We start from the raw sequence: 15,423 nt of genomic DNA on the forward strand, positions 1-15,423 counted from the left end.
TTACACAGCCTGGAGGTGTGTTGGATAATTGTCCTGTTGAAAATAATGGACCTACTAACCGCAAACCAGATGGGATGGCGTATCGCTGCAGAATGCTGTGGTACCCATGCTGGTTAAGTGTGTATTGAATTCTAAATAAATCACAGTGTCACCAGCAAAGCACCATCACACCTCCTTTGTGCTTCATGGTTGGAACCACACATGCGGAGATCATCCGTTCACCTACTCTGCATCTGGAGATCATCCGTTCACCTACTCTGCGTCTGGAGATCATCCGTTCACCTACTCTGCGTCTCACAAAGACACAGCGGTTGGAACCAAAAATCTCAAATTTGGACTCGTCAGACCAAAGGACAAATTTCCATTGCTCCATTGAAATGTCCATTGCTCGTGTTTCTTGGCCCAAGCAAGTCTCTTCTTTTTTTTAAATGTATTTTTTTTAAATTGAACCTTTAACTAGGCAAGTCAGTTAAGAACAAATTCTTATTTACAATGACGGCATACCCCGGCCTAACCCGGATGATGCTGGGCCAATTGTGTGCCACCCTATAGGACTCCCAATCACGGCCGAATGTGATACAGCCTGGAATTGAACCAGGGACTGTAGTGATGCCTCTTGCACTGAGATGCAGTGGCTTAGACCGCTGTGCCATTCGGGAGCCAATTGGTGTCCTTTAGTAGTGGTTTCTTTCCAGCAATTGACCATGAAGGCCTGATTCACAGTCTCCTCTGAACAGTTGATGTTGAGATGTGTCTGTTACTTGAACTTTGTGAAGCATTTATATGGGCTGCAATCTGTGGTGCAGTTAACTCTAATGAATTTATCCTCTGCAGCAGAGGTAACTCTGGGTCTTCCTCTCCTGTGCCGGTCCTCATGAGACCCAGTTTCATCATAGCGCTTGATGGTTTTTGTGGCTGCATTTATAAATGTACGGATTGACTGTTAATCTGTTAATTGAAATGCATTCCAGGTGACTACCTCATAAAGCTGGTTGAGAGAATGCCAAGAGTGTGCAAAACTGTCATCAAGGCAAAGGGTGGCTACTTTGAAGAATCTGAAATATAAAATATATTTTGATTTGTTTAACACTTTTTTGGTTACTACATGTGTTATTTCATAGTTTTGATGTTTTCACTATTATTCTATAATGTATAAAATAGTACAAATAAAGAAAAACTTTGGCAGGAACTTTTGACTGGTAGTGTAAGATCCTGGATGGCAGGAAGCTTGGCCCTAGTGATGTACTGGGCCGTACGCACTACTCTGTAGCGCCTTACGATCAGATGCCGAGCAGTTGCCATGCCAGGCGGTGATGCAACTGGTCAGGATGCTCTCGATGGTGCAGCTGTAGAACTTTTTGAGGATCTGGGGACCCATGCAAAAGGTTTTCAGTCTCTTGAGGGGTAAAAGGCGTTGTTGTGCTCTCTTTACGACTTTCTTGGTGTGTTTGGACCATGATCATTTGTTGGGGATTACACAATGTAGTACAAAACAGTTTTTTTTACCATAAATGTGAATCACATTAAAGGCCATGACACACTTTGCGCCAACCTGGTGTCAGGGCCTTTCGTATAATTATTTACGTAAATTCATCCGAGACGCTCCATTTAACATGATCTGTTATGTTTCCTATGTTATGTATTAATTTGTGGATGTCCATCACCCATTTCGTATGTTATGTTACAAATTAAAATTCGTATTATATGTTACCAATTGTAGCTAGCTGGCTAACGTTAGCTAGGCTACAGTTAAGTTTAGGAGTTAGGTTAAGCTCTTAAGGATCATACCATTTTTTTCAATTTCCGCCTAAAATTACACAAAATCTAACACCCTGTAGCTCAGGACCTGAAGCAAGGATATGCATATTCTTGATACCATTTGAAAGGAAACACTTTGACGTTTGTGGAAATGTGAAATTAATGTAGGAGAATATAACACATTAGATCTGGTAAAATGTAATACAAACCGTTTTTGTTCCATCATCTTTGAAATGCAAGAGAAAGGCCATAATGTTGCTGCGGGTGATTCCCTGATCCACCTCTACGCAGACGACACCATTCTGTATACATCTGGCCGTTCTTTGGACACTGTGTTAACTATCCTCCAAACGAGCTTCAATGCCATACAACACTCCTTCTGTGGCCTCCAACTGCTCTTAAACGCTAGTAAAACCAAATGCATGCTTTTCAACCGTTCGCTGCCCGCACCCACCCGCCCGACTAGCATCACTACTCTGGACGGTTCTGACTTAGAATATGTTGACAACTACAAATACCTAGGTGTCTGGCTAGACTGTAAACTCTCCTTCCAGACTCATGTTAAACATCTCCAATCCAGAATTAAATCTAGAATCGGCTTCCTATTTCGCCTCCTTCACTCATGCCGCCAAACATACCCTTGTAAAACTGACTATCCTACTGATCCTCGACTTCGGCGATGTCATTTACAAAATAGCTTCCAATACTCTATTCAGCAAACTGGATGCAGGCTATCACAGTGCCATGCGTTTTGTCACCAAAGCCCTTTATACCACCCACCACTGCGACCTGTATGCTCTAGTCAGCTGGTCCTCGCTACATATTCGTCGCCAGACCTACTGGCTCCAGGTCACCTATAAGTTGATGCTAGGTAAAGCTCCGCCTTATCTCAGCTTACTGGTCACGATAACAACACCCACCCGTAGCACATGCTCCAGCAGGTATATCTCATTGGTCATCCCCAAAGCCAACACGTCCTTTGGCCGCCTTTCCTTACAGTTCTCTGCTGCCAATGACTGGAACGAATTGCAAAAATCGTTGAAGCTGGAGACTTATATTTCCCTCACTAACTTTAAACATCAGCTATCTGAGCAGCTAACCAATCACTACAGCTGTACATAGCCCATCTGTAAACAGCCCACCCAATCTACCTACCTCATCCCCATATTGTTTTTATTTACTTTTCTGCTCTTTTGCACACCAGTATTTCTACTTGCACATCTTCGTCTGCTCATCTATCACTCCTGTGTTAATTTGCTAAATTGTAATTACTCTGCTACTATGGCCTATTTATTGCCTTACCTCCTCACCCCATTTGCACACACTGTATATAGACTTTCTTTTTTTTCTATTGTGTTATTGACTGTACGCTTGTTTATTCCATGTGTAACTCTGTGTTGTTTGTGTCGCACTGCTTTACTTTATCTTGGCCAGGTCACAGTTGTAAATGAGAACTTGTTCTCAACTAGCCTGGTTAAATAAAAGTGAAATAAAAAATGTATAAATAAAATGTATTATTTCAGTTTAGGCGCAATTTAGATTTTAGCCACTACATGGCAGCAGTGTGTGTATAAAGTTTCAGATTGATCCAGTGAAGCATGGCAATACTGGACAATATTTTATATCAAGTTTGCCCAAATGTGCCGAATTGGTCAATTGATACATTTTCAAGTACATAACTATAGAGATCATACAACAATCGTATGGTAATACAAAATGTAAGTTTACACACTCCCAGGAATGTCATACATGATGGATTATTAGCTTATTCACTAACTTTCACTCATCTAGATGGCTGGACAGGGTGGGTGTGGAACCAAAGACAGCAGGGGTTCAAACTGTAGAATCCAGTTCCTACATTTGAATATAAAAATGTATTTTATCAAACAAAACAATGCTACATTTTATCTGGGACCCTCAGGATGACAAATCAGAGCAAGATTACTGAATGTAAGTACATTATTTACCTTGTTTGTTGATGTGTACTCTCCTCAAACAATAGCATGGTATTTTTTTCACTGTAATAGCTTGGACAGTGCAGTTAAATTCTTGTTAATCTAAGCTTTCTGCCCATATAAGACATGTCTATGTCCTGGAAAGTTTGCTGTTACTTACAACTGTCATGCTAATCACCACTATGTATTTATGATCAATATTCCTTTTTGTCAATAACAGATTCTACACATCATGGCAACATACTTGACTGAAAAATCTTTAAACATGTCTAGATTTTATTAGGGTGATGCTGTTGCCCATTTTTCCAGTGAGATATTCGCTGTCCCACGCCTCCCCCAGCCATTTTTCTCCCTCCCTCTTAGGATCTTGTTTGCAGACTTCTTCCTGGTTAACCTGATCCTGTGGGTGGATGGTTTCTTGGCAGCCATCCCCTTCGGCACGGTGGTGGCCATCTTGGCTTTGTGGTTTGGCATCTCCATGCCCTTACCTTCATGGGCGGCTAGCCTACTTCGGCTTCACCTATTAATAACACTGTTTGTATGAATAACTCTTTCAGGGCATCTTACATCATGTGCATTTCCCTCGTGTTTGCAATTTATTTCACAATGGCAAAACTATCAGAGCAAATAGCACACTAACAAGGGTCTAATAATGTGTTGATGAGTTTCTATGCTACTCCCTGTGCTCCAGGCAATTGATCATTCAGTGCGAACCAACCATATCACTCAGCGGATTCATAAACATTCCTTCTTCACCAAGCCCATGCCCGGAATCGTCATGGGGGGTATCCTGCCCCTTGGCTGCATCTTCATCCAGCTCTTCTTCATCTTCAACAGCATCTGGTAAGAACAAGGGTCATGTCTGCCACTCAAATATGAGCCTGAATTTGCCTAGTGGTGCTTGAATAATGATTCCTAAAGAAACAAACAAGTAATTCATTGATTATTAATGTGTAACTAACATTTACATTCTAACTGACAAGTAAATACCTAATCATTTCTTTGAACTAATATCAACTCAGCCTCTAAGTAAGGAGACTGATTTTGATTGATTGTTGAGTATTTTCTCAACATGTTATTTTAAAACATTTTACTACATGTTTGGTCTCCTGTTCCTGGTGTTCATCATCTTCCTCATCACCTGCTCCAAGGCCACCATCCTGCTGTGCTACTTCCACTTATGTGCAGAGGTGGGTGGAGCCATACATACAAACATACATACAGTTGAAGTCGGAAGTTCACATACACCTTAGCCAACTACATTTAAACTCAGTTTTTCACAATTCCTGACATTTAATCATAGTAAAAACTCCCTGACTTAGGTCAGTTAGGATCGCCCCTTTATTTTAAGAATGTGAAATGTCAGAATAATAGTAGAGAGAATGATTTATTTCAGCTTTTATTTATTTCATCACATTCCAAGTGGGTCAGAAGTTTACATACACTCAATTAGTATTTGGTTGCATTGCCTTTAAATTGTTTAACTTGGGTCAAACGTTTCGGGTAGCCTTCCACGAGCTTTCCACAATAAGTTGGGTGAATTTTTGCCCATTCCTCCTGACAGAGCTGGGGTAGCGGAGTCAGGTTTGTATGCCTCCTTATTCACACACGCTTTTTCAGTTCTGCCCATAAATGTTCTATAAGATTGAGGTCAGGGCTTTGTGATGGCCACTCCAATACCTTGACTTTGTTGTCCTTAAGCCATTTTTCCACAACTTTGGAAGTATGCTTGGGGTCATTTGCGACCAAGCTTTAACTTCCTGACTGATTTCTTGAGATGTTGCTTCAATATATCCACATAATTTTCGTTCCTCATGATGCCCCCCACAACATGATCAAATCAAATCAAACTTTATTTGTCACATACACATGGTTAGCAGATGTTAATGCGAGTGAAGCAAAATGCTTGTGCTTCTAGTTCCGACCATGCAGTAATATCTAACAAGTAATCTAACCTAACAATTTCACAACAACTACCTTATACACACAAGTGTAAAGGAATGAATAAGAATATGTACATAAAAATATATGAATGAGCGATGGCCGAACGGCATAGGCAAGATGCAGTAGATGGCATAGAGTATAGTATATACATACTGTAAGTGCAATGCTACATTTCTACTCTGTCGATGGCTGTTGTCTTGTTGAACCATGAATTTCTCATTGTCTCTTTTAGATGTACAACACATGGTTCAATTAAAACGCTAAATATATGGACCATAAGTTTGTGCATTTCTTTAATTCTACCTGTAACCTGTACACGTTAGTAGCAATGGAAAATGTCAAATTCTATTTTTTTTCCCATTTCCTATGTACAGAGGATCCAATACACAGGAATGTGTCATTGTCAACATATTTATGGAGGACTGTGTACCCCTATATTTGTAATAAAATAAACTAGAATATTTATTGTAGAGGTTGATGCAGTAGTGAGAGCAAATGCCAGTGAACACAGACCTCCAGAAACTGATTTGTCTGGTATCAGTATGGACGGAATGGCATTTAACTTGCATTCGGAATTAACGATTTTCTGCTAGAATTACAAGGCATAAATATTCTCTCACACACAAAACGTATTCACTGCTTTACTTCAGAATGGATCAAATAGGCAGAGGAATGCTTTCATTTATATTGCTACATTTCTTGGAAATGGTCAAATACAAAATACAATTGTTACAACGTGGACCCGGCGACTATCAAAAGTGATTTTGGCACTGTTTCGACCAGGGCCTTTTACAGGAAGAACAAGGCTCAGTCTTGGGCAATTAACAAATCATTTCCACTATGACACCATTCTCAAAGAAAGCAGAAATGATTTGCACAAGAGTGTTTAGGAGGAGGTTTTGAAAAGAGTTGGGCGTAAAAGAAAGACAGCAGTACACAACTGAGAAAAAGTTGCAAAAACAGTAACACCATGACACTTTTAGATGTGTAACAGTCTAGATGTTATTGAATCAGGTATTAATGAAGGAAGCAGCATAGGGCAAAGGGATGTAGGTAGAGTGGGCTCATATAATTAAGATGGATGCTTCAACAGAGTCTGAAGTTGAGGGATGGTTGGACATATAAGATGGGGTGCTGGTGTGCTTCTGCCCCCCAATTTAGGCCATTGTCACACAAATATTCCCCCACCCATGTCCAGGGGTCTCGGTGTTTTGTCTCTTGACGCCATTAAGTTCCAGTTGCAGCGCTCTAATCGTGGTCATCGTGTGTCTGTGAATCACAACATGAAAGGCAATGAGTGACAACATATCCACATATTGAGTCATACAACTTTAGCATGGGGAAAGAGTTTGCTTCTAACATGTATACTGGGAGTCTGAATGATGAGAGCATCTTAACCCAGCTGTAGGTCCATTGTGTGTGTTGGTCTTTTAAGCCTCAACATCATCCAGCTCTGGGGGCATTGGGGATGCTTGCTCTCAAAGTACTGCATGAATGTCTAAGGAATTGAGGATAACAACAATTGTTGGCCGAGACTGACTGGTGACAAACGATAACAAAGCAATAAGATGCATCAAACTACTCCACATAACAGGCCAGTACAATGGACTAGACACAAAGAGAAACCTAAAAGTTAGGGATGTCAAACGTTCAGGCTGCTGTACAGACTATGGAGGCTCTAGTCTAGAGCACCTGGTTAAATTGTGTTTGAGAGCATTATTTTACTCTCTAAATGGTTAAATGAGTGAGAAAGAGATGTCATTGTTGCAATAGTTTGTGAGTGGGCAACATACTGTATACTATCATCTTAAATTGACATGTTAAATTATTTTGCCATAGTAAATTATTATAAATTACACTAATTTCCCACAAGTCTGCATTTTCACCCCATAAAATCTTGTGGAATTACACATCCATTTTACCTCAGATTGTTGATGCTAGTATAAAAGTGTATAGTTTTCAAGATGACATATGATTGATTGCTTAAAACAGATTAATATATTTGGTTTTGTACCGATGATTTTGTCACAGGCGTTGGGTTATGCAGGACTTAGAAATGCCACATAGGTTTATGAAATGGCACAGAAGATTAAACACGGTCTCTATAAAAGTCTATGGCCACACACCAACATGGATTTGACAGTCAAACGGTCACTTAAATAGCAGCAAACCGTTGTCACTGTTGATATTCTACGTGATTCGTTTAAAGTTAACTAACAAAAACGTGGTCTGTTTCCTACCGAAATCAACACCTGACATTACAAGATAAAAATGTAATTCCGCTACACGTTCATCTAACCAACCGTGTTTAGGTTATTCCAAGTGTGAATATAGTTACTTCAAACAGCGCTACACCACCAACATTTAACCCCCATTCTACTGATTTCAGCGTGACGTCGGCTGATGTAAAAGGGCTTTATAAATACATTTGATTGATTGAAGTGGCGACCCACTTAAAACAAAATGCAACAATTCAAAACGTAGGCCTAGCTAGCTGTCTTCTACAAATTGTCCTCTTAAAACCTGTTGAGGATCTTATCCCGATCTTATCCCGGTATTGGGATTCATTGTCATGTGACCATGGCGGGGAATTCAAAACTGCAAGAGTAATCATTTCAAAAAATCAAATAATCAACTATTTTCCTCCATTTGAAAGATATATCTCCTAAATCTAACCACGCTGTCCGATTTTCAGAGGCATTACGGAGAATGCATAAAGTTAGGTTATGTGAGGAGAGTACATTGACAATAGCTGCGTGTAATGTTTAGCCAATTCAAAGAAGGGCATCAACAGACAGAAAACTAGCTAGAATTATGCACTTACCTTTGACAATCTGCATCAGATGACACTCATAGGACATTATGTTATACAATACATGCATTTTTAGTTCCATCAAGTTCATATTTATATCCAAAAACAGCATTTACAGTCGCGGTGAAATTCAGAATTTTTTTCGGCTCGAATGCACCCAGTGAATCCAGCATTACAAATCACGGAATTACTATTCGAAAACATTGGTAAATTATAATATTGTCATTCAAAGAATAATATATTATCATCTCGTAATTGCTACCGAATGGCCAGATCTCAAAATAACTTTACTGGGAAATCACATTTTGCATAAACTGACTACTATGCTAACAACAATAAGCTATATGCTAAGCTATACCGTTAGCATTAGCATCATCTAATATCGATAATAACATTCTAAATATCCCCTTACCTTTGATTATCTCCATCAGAAGGCGCTGCCAGAGATCCCAGGTCCAGAACAAATGTGGTTTCTTTTGACAAAGTTCATAATTTATGTCCAAATAGTTAGCGTTCAGTAGGCTCCCACAAAATGAGGTGGGCAGTGTAAAGTCACGTCGAAAAGCTAAAGAAAACCTAGTAAATAATCTATTTACGTTTGTTCAAACATGTCAAACGTTGTTTAGCACTAATCTTTTGTTCCATTTTTAACGTGAAACATCAGTAAACATCAGTAATATTTTCACACAACCTATCAAGTGTCTAGAATAAACGATAATGACAAAGGCACTCTTCTCAGATTCATGCGCAGGCGCAAAAAATGAAGTGATGACGTGTCAACTTGTAAGCTTTCTAATTCGGTCTGTATTCATGACAGATGCTTCCAACAACTTTCTAAAGATCGTTGACATCTAGTGGAAGCAGTAGGAGTTGCGAACTGAATCCTTTCTCACTGTGGTATCTTTAAAACAATGACACTAAATAGTACAGTCAAAAAATTCTCATTTTTTTTAATCTATTTTTCACAGGTTTTTGCCTGCAATATGAGTTTTGTTATACTTACAGACACCATTCAAACTGTTTTAGAAAATTCAGAGTGTTTTCTATCCGAATGTGTTAATAATATGCATATCCTAGCTTCTGAGTTGGTGTAGGAGGCAGTTAAAAATGGGCACATATTTCTTTCAAAATTCTCAATACTGCCCCCGTGGCCCGTAGAGGTTTTAACAGTGATGTACACATTATTATACCCTCTGGGTTCCTGCATGAACGCCACCAACCACGCTATGATCCAACTAGTGGTCAGTATGCACTACTACACCCTCTCTCACATGAACACTAACATTGGTTTCAGTGGGAAAGATGGTAAATGGCTCAGACATTAATGGGAAATATGGCAGATTGAAAGTAAAATCCCCATGTTAACTGAGTCTACAATGGCAGACTCTCTGGGCCAGTGGGACGCTTGCGTCCCACCCTAATCAACAGCCAGTGGAATCGCGTCGCGCTAAATGCAAAACCTCATAAATGCTATAACTTCAATTTCTCAAACATATGACTATTTTACACCGTTTTATAGATACACCTCTCCTGAATCGAACCACGTTGTCCGATTTCAAAAAGGCTTTACAGCAAAAGCAAAACATTAGATTATGTCAGCAGAGTACCCAGCCAGAAATAATCACACAGCCATTTTCAAAGCAACTAGTATGCATCACAAATACCCAAAACACAGCTAAATGCAGCACGAACCTTTGACAACCTTCATCAGATGACACTCCTAGGACATCATGTTACACAATACATGCATTTTTCGTTCGATAAAGTTCATATTTATATATAAAAACAGCATTTTACATCGGCGCATGACATTCAGAAAATCTTTTCCCTCAAATGCTTCCGGTTTATTAGCGCTACAATTTACAAAATTACTATTCGAAAACATTGTTAAAATGTAATATTGTCATTCAAAGACTTATAGATTAACATGTCTTGAATGCCATCTCTTTACCAGATTTAAAAATAACTTTACTGGGAAATCACACTTTGCAATAAACGAAGTGGTATGCCCAGCAAAAAAGTCTAGGCTATAAATGTTGGAGCCATCTTGGAACGATCAACCATCAAAAATACTATTGTAAATAATCCCTTACCTTTGATTATCTTTATCAGAAGGCACTTCTAGGTATCCCAGGTCCATAACAAATGTAGTTTTGTTCAAAAAAGTTAATAATTTATGTCCCAATAGTGTTAGCTGTACCGTGTGCGTCTGACTTGTCGTCAGGAATGAGCAAAAAAATATATTTAAGTTTGTTCAAACATGTCAAACGTTGTATAACATAAATCTTTAGGGGCTTTTTCAACCAGGGCTTCAATAATATTCCATTGGGACGGTTGCATTGTCTTTCAAAACGTTTCGAAAAGGGAGAGTACCCATGGGCGCCGACGTCACAATGGTAATGGCCCATCCCCTGTGACCAAGATAAACAGGCACTCTTTCAGTCAATTTTGATAGTAGGAGACTCAAACCACTTTGTAAAGACTGGGGACATCTAGTGGAAGCCATAGGAAGTGCTAAATGATCCACAAGCCCCTGTGTGTTTCAATGGCAAATGTTTGAAGTGATATCCACACATCAGATTTCAGTTTCCTGTCAGGATTTGTCTCAGGGTTTTGCCTGCCATATGAGTTCTGTTATACTCACAGACACCATTCAAACAGTTTTAGAAACTTTAGGGTGTTTTCTATCCAAAGCCAATAATTATATGCATATTCTAGTTACTGGGCAGGAGTAGTAACCAGATTAAATCGGGTACGTTTTTTTATCCGGCCGTGTCAATACTGCCCCCTATGTAGAGTACAGATAGTGAGAAGTTACATTCAAGACTGAAGTGGTCGACTTTATACTATATGCCTGCTCTTTAAATGACAGACTGACCAGGTAAAACTATGATCCCTTATTGATGTCACTTATTAAACCCACTTCAATTAGTGTAGATGAAGGGGAGGAGACAGGTTAAAGAATGATGTTTAAGCATTGAGACATGGATTGTGTATGTGTGCTATTCAGAGGGTGAATGGGCAAGACAAAAGATTTAAGTGCCTTTGAACAGTGTATTTAAGTGCCTTTGAACAGGGTATGGTAGTAGGTGTATCAAGAATGGTCCACAACCAAAAGGACATTGAACGAATTTGACACAACTGTGGGAAGCAATGGAGTCAACATGGGCCAGCATCCCTGTGGAACACTTTCGACAGCTTGTAGAGTCAGTACAGTGTCACACATCACAATACAATGCCATAAAGTGTGGGCCTGTAGTACCTGTAAATCAACTAAACGTTGTTGTTTATTTCCATATGTAAAGAATAAAGCATAATTGTTCATGTAATATTAGCCTCATAACTCCAGGAAGAGGTAATAGTGATAAAATGATGAAGTAAATGAAAAGACAGAGACAAATACTTTTAAATGACCAGTTATTTTATTTAAAAATGTCAAATTCAGTGCAAAGTAATGTAGTGCATTAGTGTCTAGATCCCTGTTAGGTGGCAAAGTGTCATAAGAATCCTGTGGGGAGAGAAAACAAGGGAATACATTAATTTAATGGGTGTTAACTAATCACGGCTCAACGAAGCACTTCATGTCCTCAAATCCTGAGAGAGAGAGAAAGAGAGATGGACAGAGAGAGAGAGATGGACGGAGAGAGAGAGAGATGGACAGACAGAGAGAGAGTGTGGTCTTTCAGATCTCTGCAGCAGGACTACATGCTGGCCATGAGGTTCTCCAGGTGGTACTCCAGGAGGCTGGAGAGCTCAGTGACCAGAGATTCTGGGTTAAAGTACCAGGCCAGCTGCTGCCCAAACATGTCATCTAGCAGAGCCATCAGCCCGCCCTGAAGAGAACACCACACAACACATAGATAATGGCTCTGAGTTACTAGCTTACCAAGAGGAAAGAGACAATGAGAGTTACTCCCTGTAAAACGTCATTGAAACCATGTTAATCAGGAAAAAGGAAACTAGGAATAAGGAAGTAAACTCGACTCTTACATTGAGCAGCAGCAGGTATCTCTCAGCCTTTGGCTCAATGCTGGAAGTTACGGGCAGGAAGGAGTACAGGAGAGCGTACAGACGCTCCATGAACCCACCAGGGTGCTAAAGGAAACAGAGGAGGAGAGAAGAGAAATTGAAGTGAAATTGCTAATAGGGAGACATGGAAACATGTACCAGTGAGATGCTATTTACCACCATCATGGACTTCTGAGCTGTCATCATCCCAAACACCACCAGTTCAAAGAGGACATCTATCAGGTTAACATGATGGATCTAGGACAAGAAAACACGTTTGGAGAAAATAGGAAGGATTTCAAATAGATCAGATACTGTGATGTATAAAATACATGCATGTGGAAGAACTCAAAGTGAGACTTGAAAGAGTTAATGAACTCACCTTTGCCTCAGCCAGCTCCCTCTCAATGTCAATCTTCTTGGAGGGGTCACTCAGGTAGTCTACAAAGTCCTTATAGGCACGGATGAATTCGGCCTCGTCCTATCACAAAGCAAAGAGCATTGATGTTAGTGAACAGAAGACATTTCCCACTGAGGACGCTCTCTTTCCCTTGAATGAATAATGAGTTAGTGAGCTACCATGTGGTGGGCCTGAACCAGTGCGCCCATTAGGACCTTTCCTGCCACAAACAGATGGTTCCTGCTCAGGGTGGAACCAAGCAGTGTCTAGAGAAGAGGGAAGAGTTAGGGTGAGACATCCATCTTCCTCTAGGAGACAGACAGAACAAGAAGATACAGAGAGAAAAAATAAAAGTGGGTCCACTCACAGTGAAGGCCTGGCGCAGGGAGACGAGCCTCAGGGCGATGTCCTCCACTCTCTTGGTGGTAAGGTAGAGGCTGTGGGAGGGAGGGAATGGAGCATGTCAACCATTAGAGTCAATGGGGATAACAGCATGGTGACCACTATCCTTCAGCATCTGACAAGCCCGGACTACACAGACATTTAGAGGAACTCACTTTAGCAGAGGAACCTCCCTCTCCTCAGGTAGCAGGTCCTCCTCCCAGCCCTACAACAACAGAACAAACATTCAACATCAGTGACGAATGCAATGACATGACAAACAATGGGTCAATGGAAGGATCTTAATGCTACTAGTCAACAGAATGTGTAGCTGTGTGTCTAACATCTGACCTCATAGCAGTTGTGGCCCTCAGGCTCTGGCTCAGTGAACTGCTGATTGGTGGGTGTAGAGACGGAGGCAGCTTCCGACCACGCCGAGGAGGAGAGCAGCCCATCCAGCCCCATGTGGAGAGTGGTGTACACCACCGAGACATCAGTCTGCTGCTCCAAAAACACACACAACACACCTGTTTACCACACACACACATTATTAGAAAACAGAGCATATCTAATGGACAAATGCCCAGTCATTTGTATTCTATATACATAGGAAAACGTTTATTTACCTGGTAGCAGCCAAGCGTCACGTCCACAGACGTCTCGTGGCGGAGGTGAGATGCATACTGGGTCACCCTGCCAGCCACATACTGACAGAGAGAGACGAGATGTTAAGGCCAAATGGAATAAGTAAAGAAAAGCCTAATCTAATACTATTTACACCTTACCTGGATCCAAGTGACAGACTGCACCTTGGTGGCACAGTAGGGGATGCCCTCTGGACTAAGCCTGGCTGTCTCCTTGGAGATGGCCCACACCAGTTGAGTCTCCAGGCCTCGAACCCTACTCACATGGTGCATCCTCACCACCACCTGCTGTGGAGAGAAACAACAAAACAACATCAACAAAACAACATCAGCCATCGCTGTAACATATTTCCATCAAGATCACATGACTCTGACAATGTAGATTAGGACTAGACAGTTACAAAGACACATACCTGGGATCCCCCACGCATGTAGGTGATAATGGGGCTGATGAACTGGAAAGTCCTCCAGGCTTTAGCCACCGGACCGGCATTGTTCTGCACAAGAGGGGGGTGACATTACAATACATTCAGGTTAGAAACAGCAAACATTGTAATGGTGATGTGACTGTGTGTGGTTCTCTTACCCTGATCACAACAGGCCCACAGTACAGGGGGCTGAACCTAATCGCTATCAGCTGCCAATTACCAGTGGCCTCCTAAAGCAGACAACAAAGATTTTCACAATGAATATGTGGGATACTTTTCAAACATAAAACCAAAAACTTTCTGAAAAGTGTACCTCAAGGATGATAGCAGCATCCTGGACATGAAGGATAACTGGCAGCAGTGGCACATCCAACTGGACCTCATCCAGTACAGTTGATTCTAAAATTAGGAAAAGGAATACAAACAAACAATTATTAGGACGTAAAATGTAGCACGCTAGCTAATACTACTAGCAAAAGTGCATCGTTTAGCAACAATTACTAAAGTTAACGTTAGCTTGCAGGTCTGGATTACAGAAATACACAACATTTCACAAATCATATTGTCGATATTGAATGTGGTAAATAAGAAGTTTAAAACTCCACATACCATCTTCGAAGTCGCTGTCGCTGTCCACCTCCCGACGATCGCGAACCCTGCAAAACGGAAAAAGAGAAGAAAAACAAACCACAAATGAATTTGAACAACCTGTCGACGCAGTAGGCCGCCGACGTCCTCGCAGTCTCTCCGTCAATGTTGAAAAGCACCCAGGCATTTTCCAGTCGATGTTTCAATCTCAGGTCTCAAAAATCAGTCAAGTTTGTTGTTGTTGAACAGCAAATTCAAGTTGTTCTTGTTTTCGAACAGAAAACGTTCAATAGAACGCCGATATGTTCTAACGGTTAGATGTCTCATGGCAACACATATATTTGAAAATTGTTGTTTACAAAATTGACAGCTGTGTTGCCATAGAAATGAGTTTGGAACTCTATGGTTACCGTTAGAATCCTATACAGTTCCTGGTCATCATTCTAATTCTATTGACCCTATTTTGTCACCAGAGGCTTTCCTATGTTGTGTGTGTATAATGTAA

The 15,423-nt window shown here is 40.6% G+C and overlaps 1 protein-coding gene and 1 long non-coding RNA gene across 2 annotated transcripts; both read right to left on the minus strand.

The window, feature by feature from the left end:
* Positions 1-5,933: 5,933 nt before the first annotated feature.
* On the minus strand, positions 5,934-10,601 carry LOC115176199 (uncharacterized). Its single transcript, XR_003872170.1, has 3 exons — positions 10,563-10,601; positions 7,056-7,155; positions 5,934-6,926 (listed from the first exon to the last, which is right to left on the minus strand). It is a non-coding gene; the product is annotated as an uncharacterized LOC115176199 (long non-coding RNA).
* A 1,271-nt stretch (positions 10,602-11,872) lies between these two features.
* On the minus strand, positions 11,873-15,105 carry LOC115176131 (uncharacterized). The gene is made up of 14 exons (XM_029735965.1): positions 14,940-15,105; positions 14,644-14,729; positions 14,489-14,560; positions 14,316-14,399; positions 14,044-14,190; positions 13,885-13,965; positions 13,610-13,759; positions 13,435-13,484; positions 13,245-13,314; positions 13,057-13,143; positions 12,860-12,958; positions 12,655-12,735; positions 12,460-12,564; positions 11,873-12,302 (listed from the first exon to the last, which is right to left on the minus strand). The coding sequence occupies exons 1-14, from the start codon at positions 15,103-15,105 to the stop codon at positions 12,171-12,173; spliced, it is 1,410 nt and encodes a 469-aa protein (XP_029591825.1). The 3' UTR covers positions 11,873-12,170.
* Between the last annotated feature and the right edge of the window lie 318 nt (positions 15,106-15,423).

The sequence above is a fragment of the Salmo trutta genome, chromosome 36 (assembly GCF_901001165.1).
Source record: "Salmo trutta chromosome 36, fSalTru1.1, whole genome shotgun sequence".
Classification (NCBI taxonomy): domain Eukaryota; kingdom Metazoa; phylum Chordata; class Actinopteri; order Salmoniformes; family Salmonidae; genus Salmo; species Salmo trutta.